The 17,714-nt window shown below is 32.1% G+C and overlaps 2 protein-coding genes across 3 annotated transcripts; one reads left to right on the plus strand and one right to left on the minus strand.

Moving 5' to 3' along the window:
• The first annotated feature begins 4,573 nt into the window (after positions 1–4,573).
• LOC112757918 (receptor-like kinase TMK3) lies at positions 4,574–8,753 on the plus strand. 2 transcript variants are annotated; one of them, XM_025806470.3, is made up of 3 exons: positions 4,580–7,204; positions 7,438–7,954; positions 8,436–8,753. In XM_025806470.3, exons 1-2 carry the CDS (start codon positions 4,750–4,752, stop codon positions 7,944–7,946), a joined length of 2,964 nt encoding a protein of 987 aa, XP_025662255.1. In that variant the 5' UTR covers positions 4,580–4,749; the 3' UTR covers positions 7,947–7,954; positions 8,436–8,753. The 2 variants fall into 2 exon arrangements, with proteins under 2 accessions (XP_072078302.1, XP_025662255.1); XM_072222201.1 differs by lacking the exon at positions 8,436–8,753 and having other exon boundaries at positions 4,574–7,204; positions 7,438–8,235.
• Positions 8,754–14,759: 6,006 nt separating this feature from the next.
• LOC112729931 (uncharacterized) lies at positions 14,760–15,878 on the minus strand. Its single transcript, XM_025780065.1, has one exon. The coding sequence runs from the start codon at positions 15,876–15,878 to the stop codon at positions 14,760–14,762; it is 1,119 nt and encodes a 372-aa protein (XP_025635850.1).
• Positions 15,879–17,714: the final 1,836 nt, after the last annotated feature.

A 17,714-nucleotide genomic window follows, 5' to 3' on the forward strand; every position in this document is an offset into this window, starting at 1 on the left:
AAAAGAAAAGAGCATCATATACATCTAAATTAATGCCTAATAGGTAATAATATGTGGCTAATGAATTATAGTTTAAATGGCATAGTCTCTCCATACTCATTTAAAAGATTACAGGTTCGAGTCTCCTATCTTTAGTAAAAAAAATATATGTGAAAGTGATTTGGAACAATAACAAAATCACGATACACATTAAGAAAGAAGTCATTATCCAATAAGAAAGAAAAAATAGTACCCTATAAAAAAGAAGAGGAACCAAAAAGACCAAGTCTAATAATCTTAAACACAAACACAAATATTAACTTAAGTATAGAATTACTTTGTAAATACATTTTCTATCATGGTTCATGGTTGAACGAACCAACGAGTCCTAGTTCTCATTACAATGTCTGAAATTCAGAAATACTCCGAATAGTTAGATCGTACAATAAAACATATTAACAATGATTATAAAACATTATAATTTGTTGTTTCCAGTAATATGTTAATTTATATCTAGACATAATTAGTTGGTGAATAGAACGATGAGGGGTCGCAGCAACCGTGTTGGAGTTACAGTGGAAATTGAAATAATTAAGCAACAAAAAATTTAACTATATAAAAAAATATTGGAGGAGAAATATTAAAATTTATTAGAACTTGAAAAGACATTATTATATTTAAAATTTAAAAAGATTTGATATGTAATAAATTGAATAATACTTAACATTGATATTACATTTTTTACTTTTTAAAGTATTTGCAATTTTTTTTACTATATTTTGAGTCAAGTAATTTGATAACCCTTAATTACTTTAATGAATTCGGGAAGGAGTTAAACAAAATTGAAATAATAAAGTCTTCTAAGACAATATTTTACTATATAGTAAAGATTTTTTGTTTTGCTTACATTGATAATTCACTACTATTAGAATAGGGAAGGGGCACAAACTAAGCAAGGAATATTCTAATTAATTAGAGAATCATACTGTATATAATAATATTAATAATACTAACAATGATTTTAGGCTTATATAAGGCCTAGCTAGTTTCATTTATCATCATGAATTTGTAATTGTAAAAAGAGAGAGAGATGACTAAACACAATATGTTTTATGTAATAATAATAATGATAATTATTGGAACAATTATTTGTTTTGTTATGGCTGAATTTGATGGGTTTATTGGTGATAATGAAAAAGCATCGTTTCCAAGAACTACTGAGGATGCCATAGATCTAGCAGCATGTTACAATAAATGCAACCAAAGCTATGACAAATTGGTGTCACCAATATCAAAACATAGATGGGAAAATTGCAGAATGTTGTGCAAAGCGCTAAACAATTTTACAGAAACGTGCAAAGAACTCTATGGTGGAAATAAAGATAAATACAAGAGATGCATAGAAGAATGGAATGAAATTGTGAAACCTATATTGGACTTTTAATTTATTGGTCAGTTATTTGATAATAAAGTTTAGGTCCTATATAAAAATGCTCCGTCAATATTAAAAAAAATTATTAAATTAATTATTATATATTTATATATAAATATATATTATTTAATTTATTTTTAATATATTTTTAACAATTTTAATGACATTTTTTATTTTAATATACTAAAAATTAATCTACCATAAATTTAAATTTTATTTAAAATTTTTTTATTAATTAATATATTATATATACAAAATAAATTTTAAATTCTTAATACTTATTTAAATACATATATGAGTTGATTATTTAATCACGTATTAGTAGAAAGGTCAGAGAAGAAAAATAAAAATATTTTAGCTACCCACCCATGCAAATAAACGTCGCAACAACCAAATTAAAGCATATATATGCGTTGCTAAATGTTAAAGTTAAATAGGTGTAATGATTCTTGGACTCAGGTTCATGAACTGTGAGAGGAAGCTTGCTAACTAAATACTACAAGCAATTAAAAATTAGGCACCAACGTATGTACCCAAAAAAAAAATAAAGAGAAAAATTAAACATGCTTTAAGGACAAATTAAACAAGTGTAATTTTGGACTACTTCAACTATCACTACAAAAATTTAATAAATTAGCGACAAATTTTTGCGAAAAATATTTTTTGTCATTAATCTGTCACTAACTAACGAAAAAATAGTGACGTACTAACGACAAAATTAATGAACAGTCACAAAATATTTAAACTTGAGACAAACGACTGATTAGCGAGAAATTTACGAGTAAGTTTGTTTCTCATAAATTGAATTTTATAGCTAAAAAAGAGTAGAAAATTTTTTCTTGCTAATTTGTCACAAATTAATTAGCAAGTGATAATGTTCTAGCAAATCAGTCGCTTAAGGGTTCAATCGAATAAAAGTAAAGTAGCAAGAGATATTATTGTTACTATTCCGTCGCAAGTGTTTGATATATAATTAGCAAGAAACAATTCACACACTAGTCCGTCGCTAAATAAACTTTGTGCGAAAAGGCTAATTAGTGAGAAACAATGTTCCTAGCTAATACATCACAAATACTTAAAATGCATTTTGCGATGAATAATTTCCTAGTTAATTTATCGCCATTTTTTTTAGCGAGCAACTAGTTTTTCGCCAATTTGTTGCATAATATTGTAAAATTTAAATTAGGTTAGCGATGGAAAACAGTCATCGCTAACTCGTCGTAACGGATAAATCATTTAATTAGAAAAATGTTTCTTGCTAATTAGTCGCTAAAGTGAAAATATGGATGTTGAGCGCCTAAGACCTTAATAGTGAAAAATTTGCGACTAACAATGAAGAAGGAGAAGAAGAACGTTCAAAAAGAAGAAAAATTTAAAGAAGAAGCGAATGATATGAAAAGATAACATATTCACATGGGTTAATAATAAAGTTAACTTTTATTAGATTTAAACCAACTTAATTAAATTTAATTGTTAAAAAGATTTAAATGTGTAATATCAGTGTTATGTTAATTGTATCTTTTATAAGGTAATAGATAATAGTCACTTATACTACAATTAAATATACTAAAATATATGAAATATAATAACTTATGAAGTGTTTATTTCTGGATATGAAATCCAAATAAATATTCCGTCGGAAGAAGAAAATTTTGAACATTATAATATTCACATATAATTTATTAACATTTCAATAATCTTTTTATTAAATTGCTGTAAAAATAAAGACACAAGGATAGACTAAACGAAGGTGTTAACAATAAAACACAAATTATTAAAAAAAAAACTAATGGTCTGTTGTTCATTCCAATCTTATATTTTTTGCAAACTAATAATAAGATTGTGTTTGAAAGAGAGTTTGAGAAATAAAAATTAAAAAATAAAAATTGAGAGATAAATTAAATTTTTATATTATACTTAATTTAAAATATATAAAATTGAGTTATGTTTTAATATTTTATTTAATTTAAAATAAATATAAAAATTAAAATAAAAAATTATTAAAATACTGTTATTTAAAAAAAAGTTATTCTTATAAAATAAGACCGAATGAAATTGTTGAATTTCAAATTAACAAAATACAAATTGATTCCAAACAACCTACATGCTTGGTCTTCGTTCTTCATTGTGTTTTTTTTTTTTTTTCAATTTTTTATTCATTGAAAAAAACTCAACTCAACTCTCTGAAATAGCACTGCCTCAGAAGTAGTCAGAACCCAAATTAGGAGAAAGATTGTATTTTTTTTTTAAATAGAAGAACAAACACCTCAATCATCAGCACGGCCAAATTTTTGCATGTTGAAAAAGGGTGTTTGTGTGTGTGTGTGTTTTTTTTTTTTTTTTTTTTAAATTACAAGAAAAACCCTTGTTTGATTAGAAAGACGGAAAGAGAGAGAATGTCTTGAATAAAGGTAAATATAGAAAGAAGTGTTATTAAAATTTTAATTTTTGTTTTTACAAATATAGAAAAAAAATCCTTGTTTTATTTTTTGAAATTATTAAAAAGATTAGAATTTTGAATCTTAAAATAAAAATTTCAATTTTATTTTTAATCACTAAATATAATAGTCAGTTTTAATTTCTATAAATAAATAAAATCTAAATAAAGGACAAACTTAATTATTTTACATTTCACACATCAAATTAATTTTTTTATTTTTTATTTGAATTTAAAATATCATATTTGATTTGAACCCTAAATAATTAATTTATCACATTATTTTACTATTACAAGAATATAAAATTTAAAAAATACCTGTATATATAATCCTAATAATACATTTTAAAAGATGCTCCAAAAACTTACTTTTGTTACTTTTTGTCAAAATTTTAACTGTGTTAGATTGATTAAAGACATAATTACTTAATATTCTAATAAATTTATTGTATAATAACTTAATACAAAATAACTTATCCTCTAATTTTAAAAGTACTAAAAAATGACAAATTTTTATATAAGAAAAAAAAAACCTCAACCTTTTTTTCTTGTCGTTATTCACCTGAGAATTTTTTCTGTTTCCCAAAAAAAGTTAAGTCAATTAGTACCAACACAACAATAACAGTAACAAAATCTAAAACTAGTAATCATATATAATCACTCATTTTAATGACACACTTTCCACTTAGAACCCTTAATTAATAATTTCACCTTTTTGTTCCTTTGTTGACAACCTTAATCTTCACCCTTTTAACAACACTTTCCACTCTCTCTCTTCTTCTTCTTCTGTCTCCATCTTCCATCTCAAGCTTCCACCAAACACAATCCATTTACACTTCTTTCTCAATGCAACAACAAGAAGAACAAAGCTTTTTGAACTCAGTTTCACATCTATAACATCATGATCTTCAGCATGGAACAACAACAAAAACATGTTCTTTTGCTACTATTACTTTTGATGTTAACACTTTGCTGTGTTGTTCTCACTGAAACTGACCCTTCAGATGTAAAGGTTCTAAACCAGTTCAGAAACGGTCTCAAGAACCCTGAGCTCTTACCATGGCCTGAAAATGGTGGAGACCCATGTGGAAACCCTCCATGGAAGTACATCTTCTGCAATGGCAAAAGGGTATCTCAGATTCAAGCTAAAAACTTGAACTTGATTGGTCCTTTGCCTCAAAGCTTCAACCAGCTCACAATGCTTGAGAATCTTGGTCTTCAGAACAACAAGCTCAATGGCCCTTTACCTTCTTTCATTGGTTTGAAGATGTTAAAGTTTGCATTTTTGAACCACAATGAGTTTGATTCAATCCCTTATGATTTCTTTGAAGGACTTGAGAGTCTTGAGGTTTTAGCATTGGATTACAATGTTAACCTCAATGCAAGCAATGGTGGTTGGAAATTCCCTTTGACTTTGCAAGGGTCAACACAATTGACCAATGTTTCTTGCATGAGTTGCAGCATGGTTGGTCCAATTCCTGAGTTCTTGGGTAGCATGGTGTCTCTTTCTGTGCTGCAGCTTTCAGGGAATAACTTATCTGGCGCGATTCCGGCGAGTTTTAAAGGAATTGGGTTGCAGATTCTGTGGTTGAATAACCAAGGTGGTGGTGGTCTTGATGGTACTATTGATGTGTTTGCAACAATGGTTTCTCTCACAAGTTTGTGGCTTCATGGTAACAATTTCAAAGGGACTATTCCTAAGAACATTGGTGACTTGGCTTCTCTGAAGGATCTTAATCTCAATGGTAACCAACTTGTTGGGGTAATTCCTGATTCTTTAGCTAAATTGCAATTGGAACATTTGGATTTGAACAATAACCATTTAATGGGTCCAACCCCAAAATTTGTAACACCTAAAGTTACTTTTGATTCCAATAATTTTTGTGAAACAAAACCTGGGGTTTCATGTTCCTATGAGGTTATGGCACTGATTGAGTTTCTTAGTGGGTTGGATTACCCTTTAAATCTTGTTAATTCATGGATTGGTGATAATCCTTGTGAAGGTCCATGGTTAGGAATAAAGTGCAATGCAAATGGGAAAGTTTCTATGATTATTTTGTCTAAGTTTAATTTCAGTGGTACTCTTAGTCCTTCTGTTGCGAAATTGGATTCTCTTGTTGAAATCAGATTAGGGGGTAACAAAATCAGTGGTGTGGTTCCTAGTAATTGGACTAGTTTGAGATCACTGAAATTGTTGGATCTAAGTGGCAACAACATTTCAGGTCCATTGCCAAGTTTTGATAAGAGTTTGAAGATTGTTACTGATGGGAATCCTCTGTTGATGAATCATAGTAACTCTTCACAAGCTCCCTCCTCCTCCTCCTCCTCCTCCTCCTCCTCCTCCTCCTCCTCATCATCATCATCATCATCATCATCATCATCTGTTAATAAGCCAAATCCATCTTCTGGAAGGGGCGAACTTTCTTTGGTTGATACTCCAACAGCACCATCAAATTCCAACTCTGGCAGTTCTCTTGAATTGAAGAATCCCAAAAGAAAGAACTTGGTGTTGATTGTGACCCCAATTGTAGGTATTGTTGCTGCAATTATTCTGCTTATTCCAATTTATCTGTATTGTTTCAAAGGGAGAAATGAAGCCTCCAAGGGTTCAAGTTCATTAGTAGTTCACCCTAGAGATCCATCTGATTCAGACAATGTGGTAAAGGTTGTTGTTGCTAGCAATGGCAATGGAAGAAGCATTTCCACAGTTTCAGCAAGTGGTTCTGGGAACCTAAACACCAGTGGAAATGCAGTGTCTCATGTAATTGAAGCTGGAAATCTTGTAATATCGGTTCAAGTCCTTCGAGGCATTACCAAGAATTTCGCTCCTGAGAATGAGCTCGGCCGGGGTGGATTCGGGGGTGTTTACAAGGGAGAATTGGATGATGGGACTAAAATTGCAGTGAAGAGAATGGAGGCTGGTGTGATAAGCAGAAAAGCCTTAGATGAATTCCAGTCTGAAATCGCAGTTCTTTCGAAAGTCCGGCACCGGAATTTGGTGTCTCTTTTGGGCTATTCAGTAGAAGGGACAGAGAGACTACTAGTTTATGAGTATATGCCACAAGGTGCTCTCAGTAAGCATCTTTTCCAATGGAAGAGCTTGCAATTGGAACCACTTTCGTGGAAGCGAAGGCTTAACATTGCATTGGATGTTGCTAGAGGAATGGAGTATCTTCATACTCTTGCTCACCAAAGCTTCATTCATAGAGATCTTAAGTCATCAAATATTTTGCTTGGTGATGACTTCAGAGCAAAGGTCTCAGATTTTGGACTTGTTAAGCTTGCTCCGGATGGCAAAAAATCTGTAGTGACTCGGCTTGCTGGAACATTCGGATACTTGGCACCAGAATATGCAGGTGATTTGTTTTTTCATAACTACTTTATAGAATTAATAGAGCCATTGACCTTGTATTATAGTATATATGTCTAAATATGTGGTTGTTAGAAATTAGTAACTAATGAAGACATTAATCAATTTTATTCATCTTTAGTGATAGTTTTAGAACTTCTACTGTCCTCATTTATTTGCTACATTCATAAATATTCATGGTTCTGTTTTTGTTTTGTTGATTCTTTTTATATGTTTCAGTGACCGGAAAAATCACTACAAAAGCAGATGTTTTCAGTTTTGGTGTTGTTCTGATGGAGCTACTGACCGGATTGACAGCACTCGATGAGGACCGGCCGGAGGAAAGCCAGTACTTGGCAGCATGGTTCTGGAATATAAAATCAGATAAGGAGAAACTTATGAATGCTATTGACCCTGCACTCGAAAAACAGGACGAAACCTTTGAGAGCATTTCCATCATTGCTGAGTTAGCTGGCCATTGCACTGCCAGGGAACCAAACCAGCGGCCGGATATGGGGTATGCCGTGAGCATTCTGGCACCGCTCGTTGAGAAATGGAAACCGATTGATGATGAAACTGAAGAGTATTGTGGCATAGACTATAGTTTACCCCTTAACCAAATGGTGAAGGGGTGGCAAGAGATGGAAGGAAAGGATTTAAGCCATGTGGACTTACAAGACAGCAAGAGTAGTATTCCGGCAAGGCCTACTGGATTCGCCGATTCTTTTACGTCCGCGGATGGCCGGTGAAACAAACGGTATGTTGGTTTCCTGAATGCATATTGTTTTCCATTTTCTTGTTCTCAATGTTGAGTTCAAATATTGTGTATAATAAGCTTTGGAAAGTTCCATATGTATGCATTGTAATTTTTTAATTTTGATGGCTTTAAGTGTTGCTTATTGTAGATAGTGATTAGTGAGCTTTGATCAATGGTAATGCTTGTTAATTATGTAAAATGGTTTTGTTTGGGGTTTGGTTTTGTACCATAAGAACAAAGAAACCTTTCAGTATGTTGTAAAATATATAATCATTCATGTATTTTATCTGATAGCTTATATAAACTTTTGGAATAAATAGTTTCATGACATGTTATCGAAACTTTTATGACCAAAAGGCGTAGAATTCGACTATAACTTCTTCAAATTTGCAACTTTTTGTTTGATTTAAGATTGGATAGCTTAGAGTTATCCATACAAGTGTAAGTATATGTTCATTTTTTTTTCTCTATATTATTGTAGGGACAAGGTTCCATGAACCAATCAATAAATCATTCAAAGTAGTTTGTCTTTCTCCATTGTTCTGATATGATCCAAACACTCCACAGATTTGGAATATAGTTATTTAAAGAGGGAAAGTAGACAAAAATAACAGCTTCAAAGACTCATTATTATGAATAAGGCAATGGAGGAGGAACCATTTTGGTGGGGGCAATCTAGTGTGAAAACAAATTTAGTGTTTGTGACATCATTAGCCATTTTTATTACACAGCTTCTAGCACTGTGCTAGAGATTCCATGTGGTAAATTTATTAAATGAATTTGGATTTTTTTATTGTCTGTTTCTCCTCTTCTTACACAGTGTATTAGATATTTTTTTTTCTTGCCAAATGATATTTTCTGTGACTAATTCTTTTAAGAACGAAAATTCTTCTAAAAATGAGTAATTTACTACTAGAATTTTTACCCACCTATGTAACCGTTAGAAATCAAACCTCTTCATTAGATGATGCTTGTAAATTTCATTTAACCACCAACTATGTTATGTCTCTTGACTAGAAAATATAGTTGATATTTACTATTATTAATAGAGTTTAATTTTGATACACTGACAGTATTAGTATAAAGCGTTTTATACCGTCGTACAATCACATTCGTTTTTTTATGATGACTATTCAGTCGGTCGATGTGAAAAGTAATTATTTTTATTGATGTATTGTTACGTAATTGAATGCTCATGTAAAATTATTTTACACTGACAGCACATTAAAATTAAATTCTTATTAATAATGTCCAAATCTTTTGAGACGGTTTATTTCTTTATTTTTAGTATTTTTTATTTTCAAAATTTTGTGGAAAAAAAACAGTGATAATCATAAAATTTTGTTTATTGTTTTTACCTTTTTTTATATTTGTTTTAAAATAAAAAATATTAAAAATAAAAAATAAAAACGTAAACTAAATCCATGCTTAATTTATAACTAGGAAATAATAAAAGACTCTAAAATTTCAGTTAATTGTGAACTACATTAGGTAGTATATCATGTATAGATGTGGCATGGAAATAAATTGAATGAGTTGCCAAATTAAGATGGCAACAAATTGTGGGGTCATTTCTCTTCTTCTCACATTGGAATATTTGAAATCATGTGACATCTGTGGCCTAAGGTTATCAGTGTGCTGTAAATTTAATAATAGGAAGCCTCACAAAGTAAAGAAAGAACAAAACCATTCATCATATTATGAGCAATAAACTTATAATAATGCATTTTCTTGTTTGGTATTGCAAAGTACAAAAATGGAAAAAATTGATCACTTTGAGACAAATTCACTTAGTTGGCCTCATCACATGGAAAATTATTGCATGATGCCTCACATTCTAAGCTCTTAGTTGGTGTTTCTTTGTAACTTTGCCACTCCAAAGCATTCAAATATATATATATATATATATATATATATATATATATATATATATATATATATATATATATATATATATATATATATAATATCTTATACGTGTTTTTAATTACATAACGCTACATCATTAAAAATAATTATTATTTTTATTGACCGCGTAAATAAATATCTAAAAAAATGAATATAATTATATAACTATATAAAATATTTTACTGTTAGTACATTAAAATTAAATTTTATATATAATGTGATCTATTTGCTGTTAGTATGTTAATTGTTACTATAGATCAATTATTTGCATTTAGGTTTGACCAAATATATTTGCAATATATGTAACAAATTTCATTGGCCATTTACGATATATTTACATAAGAATATTAAGCACCTTTGTTATTTTATTTTAAGTATGTCTATTAAAGTTTCTCCATAGAGAAATATACTGCCATATTGTGAAATATGCATTATGCTTGAGGTTCAATTTTATTTACTTGGATTAAATGGTATGTATTATGGGTTGAATAAAGCTTGGTCTAGATTCATTGACGCGTTTAAAATAACATGGTTGGTTGCACACAAAATAATCTCCGAATATATTCAAAACTCATCCAAAATAATTTGATTGTACAAAATTAGTTTGTAACATAAGCTTGTGTGTCTTGATTGTTAAATACATTTTCTGGAAAAAGCAATTGTTACTATCTAATACAATTATTAACTTTTTTTTTTATTTCACTCCATCCAAAAATGAGTTTAATTAGGATAATCTGAAAATAAATCTCTTTCAACAACCTACTTCATGCTTGGAGACATAATATCATAAACCATCAAGATTCTATTAAAAAATGAAAACTTTGGATGTTGTTCCGGATTTGATCTCCGGGTCTCCAAATGACCTCGCTATGATCAGGTTTCTGGAGTCCGGGCTTTGATTGCGATTTAAACTGGCCAAGAGATTATTAATCACTAACTACATTCAAATTCGAATACTATTTTTTTTTTCTAAAATATGAAATTTTATTAATAAATTGCAATAAAGCAATATTAGTCCATGTCTGAACTCTAGCAAGGATAAGGTGGGCATTAACCCAAAAAAAAAGCATGAGAATAACCTAAAAGGAAATAAAAAGAAAAACTAACAAGGACTTGTCTTAAGGTGAAATTCTTCGTTCATGTTGTATGCCTCTTCCCAAATAACAGCCGGTTCACTCCTTTTGCCATCAAAAAGTCAGTTGTTTCTAGATATCCAAATCCTCCATTGCACCATTACAAGGAGACTTCGTTGCTTCTTATTAAAACTCTCTTGTTTTATCTTTACCTGCATCTCCCTCCACCAATTGCCAAAACTATCCTCTGCATCCACTCTATTTGGACTGTTGAACAAGAATCCCATGTGATTCCACACTTGCCGCGAGTAAATGCAATTAAGCAAACAGTGGGTCAAAGTCTCGTCCTCCATTTCGCATCTTGGGCATATCGCAGGGACAGCTTGAATGCGGGCGTGCAGTCGGTGCCTCACCGAAAAACCATTATGGAGAGCTTTCCAGGTAAAGACCTTAACTTTAGTTGGGCAGTCAAGATCCCAAATCGAATTCCATAGATTTTTGTCTCCGAAAATTGGTGGAAGACTTTCGAGTGGCGGGTGAAAAAAATTGAAGCATACCTCATATCCTGACCTTATAGAGTAAGAACCCCCTTTTTCTCTGTACCAAATCAAGTTATCTTCTTCTTTAATGTTTATTTGAAGTATTTCCTGTGTAATTTCTGATGTGAAGTTGTTGGCTATAAGGTGCTCATTCCAATTACCTTCCTCAGTGATGAGTTGAGAGACCCAAATTAAGCTTGGATTAGGCTCCTGATTCTGTCTCAGTGTCAATGGTCCTTGTCTTCCAACCCAGCAATCTTCTCAAATCTTCACTGCTGATCTCCTCCCAATCTGCCAGAGAATCTCCTTTTCCAGAACCTTTCGCCCTTCTAAGAGACTCCTCCAAGCCCATGACGGATTGTATCCAATGTCAGCTTTTAGAAATGAAGAATGTCTAAAATACCTGCTTCTGAATACTTTAGTAACTAAGGAATTTGGTCTGGTCATCAATCTCCATCCCTGTTTTCCTAGCATGGCAAGATTAAAAGCTTTTAGATCCTTAAACTCCAATCCTCCTTGATTTTTTGGTCTACACAGTGTGTCCCACTTAATCCATTGAAGTCTCTTTTCTCCTTGTTTCTGTCCCCACCAGAATTGCATAAGCAATCTCTGAATTTCTTCTATAAAAGTTTCAGGTAGTTTAAAGCACCCCAAAGTATATATCGGGATAGCCGTACCCACAGATTTAATTAGAACTTCACACCCGCTAACCGACAGTAACGATCTTTTTCAGTGCTGTAATTTTTTTGTAACTTTATCTTTGACATATGCAAATGTTGCTTTTTTTATTTCTGGATTGTTGTTGGTAAACCCAGGTATTTGTCTTGAGCGCCAACATTCGGGACTTGAAGGATGGCTGCAAAGGTTTTCCTCTCTGATTGCGGTGTATTCCGACTGAAAAACACAGCAGATTTATTAAGGTTCACCTCTTGTCCACTTATACTATTGTAGTCATTCAACACCTGCATTATATTTTGGCATGCCTGAGAATTTGCTTTGCTGAAAATTATAGAGTCATCTGTGAAAAACAAATGTGTAATAGTAGGGCAGCTACTGTTTAATCTGAGCCCGACAATATCATTATTCTGTTCTCTTCTGTGTAGCAAGTGGGAGAGTCCCTTTGCACAAAGAATGAAAAGATAGGGTGAAAGAGGATCCCCTTGTCGGAGACCTCTTGTAGGTTTAAAGAAACCTTTAGGTTGACCATCCACAGTAACAGAATAGGAAACAGTAGTTACACACTCCTTCATCCATCCTATCCACTGATCACAAAATCCCAATTGACTCATAACCTTCCATAGGAAGCACCATTCCACCTTGTCATATGCTTTGCTCATGTCGAGTTTTAAAGCTAGATCCCAATCACCAAACTTTTTATTCTTCAAAAAATACATGTACTCATGTGCTATGAGGGCATTGTCACTAATCAACCGCCCCTTTATGAATGCACTCTGGTTATTACTAATTATCCGATTCATGATAAATTGCATACGATGTATCAAGACCTTCGAAATAATTTTATAGAAGACTGAGCTTAAACTGATAGGTCGTACCTGTGACATGGTAGCAGCTTCAGGTATTTTAGGAATAAGACAAATGAGTGTATGATTGAAAGACCTCAGCATTCTTCCGCCTGAGAAAAAACTAGTGACTGCTTTTATAATATCTTCTTTAATAATATCCCAAAAGAAGTGATAGAATTTCGCCGTAAAACCATCGTCTCCTGGGGCTGAGAAAGAGTTAATTGAAAAGACTGCCCTCTTAATCTCTTGCTCACTAATTGGTCTTGTAAGGGTCCAATTGTTCTGTCTAGACACCTTCCTTCTCATTGTTGAGAGCCATGCACTCGGGTTAGCAGGGGAGCTCGAACTGAACAGTGTTTCAAAGTATTTCTGCGCTGTCCTCCCTATTCCTTTCGGATCCGAGTGCACCTCCCCTTTTTCATCTTCAAGTTTCTGTATTCTATTGTGCTTATTTCTCATTTGCGCCCTTGAGTGAAAATACTTCGTGTTTTGATCACCATATTTTAGCCATTGCTCTCTTGCTTTCTCTTTCCAATAGCGTTCCTCACTTAGGTAGGCTTCTGTAAGTTCTTCTTCTAAAACCTTAATACAAAAGTTGTCTGCTTGCTGTGCTTTGCTTTTTTCTTCTTCTATCTTCTGTTTAAGCTGCTGGATCTGTCTTAGTGAGTTGCTGTCGGGCTGTTGTTGCCACTCAACAAGGCGATGTCGAATAATTTTAAGCTTTGTGTAAAGACGAAACATAGGTGAGCCTTCTATAGATTCCTTTCATGTGTCTTTTACAATCTGTCCAACAACCTCATTATCACACCACCTCTCCTGAAACCTAAACCTCCTCTTAAACCTCCGTTGCTCGACCTCCGATTCAAACAGCAGTGGTCTATGATCGGAACCTTGATCATTTAAATGGAAGATCGCTGCTCCCGAGTATAATTCCAATAAGTTCATAGAGACCAAACACCGATCTAATCGCTCTCTTATCAAATTTCCCCCAAACTGCTTATTGCACCAAGTAAATTTGCTTCCTTCATATCCCAAATCAATTAGGCCTGCTGCATTTATAAAATTATTAAAATTTTCAATAGATGCAACTGATTTTATTCTCCCTCCATCCTTCTCATCATGAGCCATTATGGCATTAAAATCACCAATAACCATATAAGGATCTTCCATTCCTTCTAATTGATTCAAAATGGTGCCATACTATTGGTTTCGCAGTCCTTCTTCACTGTGTAAATGCACTGCAATAACGCCACACTCTCTCTGTAGCCTCCTGTCTGTCCATCTAAAATAAATGAAAAATTCTGCACTTTTCACCACTGCAATATCTACACCTTCCCTCCATGCTAACACCAATCCTCCTGCTAGTCCTTGAGGTTCAACACAACTAACATTTGTAAACCCCAATTTATGGCATTGGCCTGTCACAAACGAAGAACTATTCTTTGTCTCACATAAGAACAGAACTTCGGGGGAACGAGATCTATTGATCTCTTTTATGTTGTGAACTGTCAGGGGTTTCCCCAAACCCCGACAGTTCCACATCATCATTTTCATACCTCTTCGGGTGCCAAGTTTGGGCTGGCACCCCCCCCTTTGTCTCTGAGCTTTAATCACTAATGCATTGTTTTTTTCCTCCATTGTCTGCTACCTTCTCCGTTATTCTCCTTTTTTCACTATTGAATTTTTTATACTTACTTTCACTCCTCCTTGCAAGTTGTTTTAACTTCATCCTTCGGCCATCGTCCTCTAGTGTGTCAGATTCTCAGCCAATATTGAAGTCTGAGCTCACTGCCTCCTCCACTCCTTTTAGTCCTCCCTTTCTCTTTTCTTCATTAGCTTCACTTTCAGTTCTGCCGTCATTAAAATCTTCTTTGTCTCCACATTTTTTATGCACTAACAACAGCCTCTCCCTTTGATCTGCCATTATCTTCTCGCATGCCCCATTACCACTATTATTTTCCTTCGATTTGCTTTCCACTTGCTCATTTTCACCACTGTTTTCCTGCATTGAGGGATTGGCAAAGCTCCTTAGCAAGTTAACTGGAGTCTGTTTTTTAGGGCCTTCAATCCGAGATATCTCAACCTTAGGAATATTAGGATTTGCATTCTCCTTGTAACTTTCAACCCTCCAACCTACTTGTTTGGCTTTTAACCAATTCCCCCACTTCTCCTCTTGCACTTCTCCCTTAATTGAATCTTCAAGGTGTTGATTGTATCCTCTACTTTCATGTCCGAGGTGACCACAATAGTTGCAGAAAGTCCCGATTCGCTCATATTTTACGGATAACTCAATCACGTTTCTATTAGGTCTAGCAATCCTGAGGCTTCTTCTTAAAGGTTTTGTAGCATCCATGAAAATTTTAACCTTTAAGATTCTACTTTCTCTTCCTCTCATTGAGTAAAAATCCACCTCCACTACCTCTCCCATAGTACCTCCAATCTTCCTCCTTAACTCCTTTGATTTATAGTGCTCTGGAATCCCCCACAGTTGTACCCAAATTGGGACTTGAGATAGTTCATCATTGTTATTAATATCCTTCTCCTCCCACCTTTTGATATTGACAATGTAATTTTTCAGCAGCCATGGTGCACCGCGTTCTACGCGAACCAGATCCACTTCCTTTTCAAAGAAGAATTGGAATAGGTTATCACCTAAATCCATAACCTTAAACCCTTTTGGGTGAGACCAGATCGTTCTCATTGCTCCTTCCACTGTACCAACTCCAAAGGATCGATCTGCCAAGATCCGGCCTATAAGACTTTTGGCACAGATCTGGAGACTTTCTTCTATTTCTTCCTTCCCAAACACAATAATGTCCTCGTCCTCCAACCCTCCAGTGTCATCTAACACCACTCGTTGACCAGCTTTACGTCTAGCCATGGTTACTATCAGAGCACAATTTAGTTTGTGAGAATTCGATTTGAAATCGAGAGAATTAACCCTACAGGGAGAAACTCTAGCAGAACACCCTTTAAACCCTAGCAGGGCACCTTTTCAGCAAAATTATAAATTCGAATACTATTTTTATTTTAGCTAATAAGATTAGATAAAATAATAGTACAACTTGTACTATCTCAATCCGTAGATGTCAATTTTTTTTTTAATATTCTTCGTCGTACAAATTGGACGCATAAATAAGGAGAACAAAAATCTTTTGATCTATAACCCATCTTTTTTAGCATTGCTATCAATGACAGATCATAAATTACAATATTACTAAAGCTATATTTGGTTGGAAGAAAAAAATAGAGAAGGAAAAAATAAAAAATAAAAAGAAAAAAATTTAATGAATTATTTTTTTTTTAGATGTGTTTGGATAAAAAAAATAAGAAAAAATGTTATAAAAAGATAATGTTATCCTTATATTATAAAATATATTAAAAAAAGTAAAAGAATAATATTAGAAGTAGAAAAAGAATTAGTTTTCTCTCAATTTTGTTTTTATTGTTAAAAGAAAAAAAAATTGGTGAGTCTCACCAATATTTTTTATTTATTTTTCTTCTTCTTTTATTTCTTTCTTCAACCAAACAAAAAAAATAACTATTTTTTTTAATTTCTTTCTTTTTTTTTCCTCCCATTTTTACCACAAACAAACACACCCCAAGTCCTAATAATTATACCTTACCACTTCTAACATTCAAGACACATAAATAGTATCCTCGTACAAAAATACTACAATTCATAATACATGACATTATATTATAATTGAAGTAATTTTTAATAGCATTTGCACAACTATCTGGCCAAACAGCAGCCACCTAATATATATATATATATATATATATATATATATATATATATATATATATATATCAATTACCTCTAATCGCATTAAGAAATTTTGTTGCTATTTTCAGATGTTACAATTGTTAACCATCTCACTTTACCAAACAGGTTATTCAATTTGTTACTTAAAGACAAAAAAGATGGCCTCAATTTCCAGGAAAAAACAAACAAATATCCCAAAATATGCCCCAAAAATACGGAGACATATGGTATCATTTCATCTATCTTTTTGGCCTGTAACATAAATCTTTATTAATTAAAATTAATAAATTAATTTTTGATTCGTCGGATAAATACCGTGCAACATAAAAAAATAATAATAATGAAGAATATATATGAAAAAAATAATTATTAAAAATTATATATATATAATCATGCTAAATAATATATTAAAAATATTTTTGATTAACTGTTTAAAATAGTTTATATATGCATGAAAACAATTTATAATTTATAGAAAAAGCTAATAAAATAAGAAGAAATACTTAAATGACTCTTACATATTTATAGATTGTGTTAGGAGAATTTAACTCGTATTTAAAAGAAGATAAATTATATGATAAAGATGTAAGTTTACAGATTTTTCTTTTAATAGAATGAAAGAGAGATTAGTAAATATAGGACTCATATTTTAAATAATAATAAAATAATAAAAAATAACTATAAAAGGAATTAAATTTTCTCTTTATACCACTCTAATAGAATGCCCCTTAAAAGAATATTCAATTTGAATAGTTATTTTGCAAGTCATATAATATTTTTTTATGAATTTAAAAATACCTATTAAACACAATTTTATAAAAAATTCAGTTAACTTTATAATTAACTTTGAACCAAGTCAATCGAAAAGGAAAGGGATAATGTAAATCGAGATATTTACAAAATATTATTAGTACGTGAGAAGAATGGTTTGTCGTAATATATGAATTT

This window comes from Arachis hypogaea, chromosome 2 (assembly GCF_003086295.3).
Source record: "Arachis hypogaea cultivar Tifrunner chromosome 2, arahy.Tifrunner.gnm2.J5K5, whole genome shotgun sequence".
Lineage (NCBI taxonomy): Eukaryota > Viridiplantae > Streptophyta > Magnoliopsida > Fabales > Fabaceae > Arachis > Arachis hypogaea.

Coding starts and splice junctions, on each gene's coding strand:
- LOC112757918 (XM_072222201.1), top strand. CDS start 4,750: ATGATCTTCAGCATGGAACAACAACAAAAACATGTTCTTTTGCTACTA. Junction 7,205..7,437: donor CTTGGCACCAGAATATGCAG/GTGATTTGTTTT, acceptor TATATGTTTCAG/TGACCGGAAAAATCACTACA.
- LOC112729931 (XM_025780065.1), bottom strand. CDS start 15,878: ATGGCTAGACGTAAAGCTGGTCAACGAGTGGTGTTAGATGACACTGGA.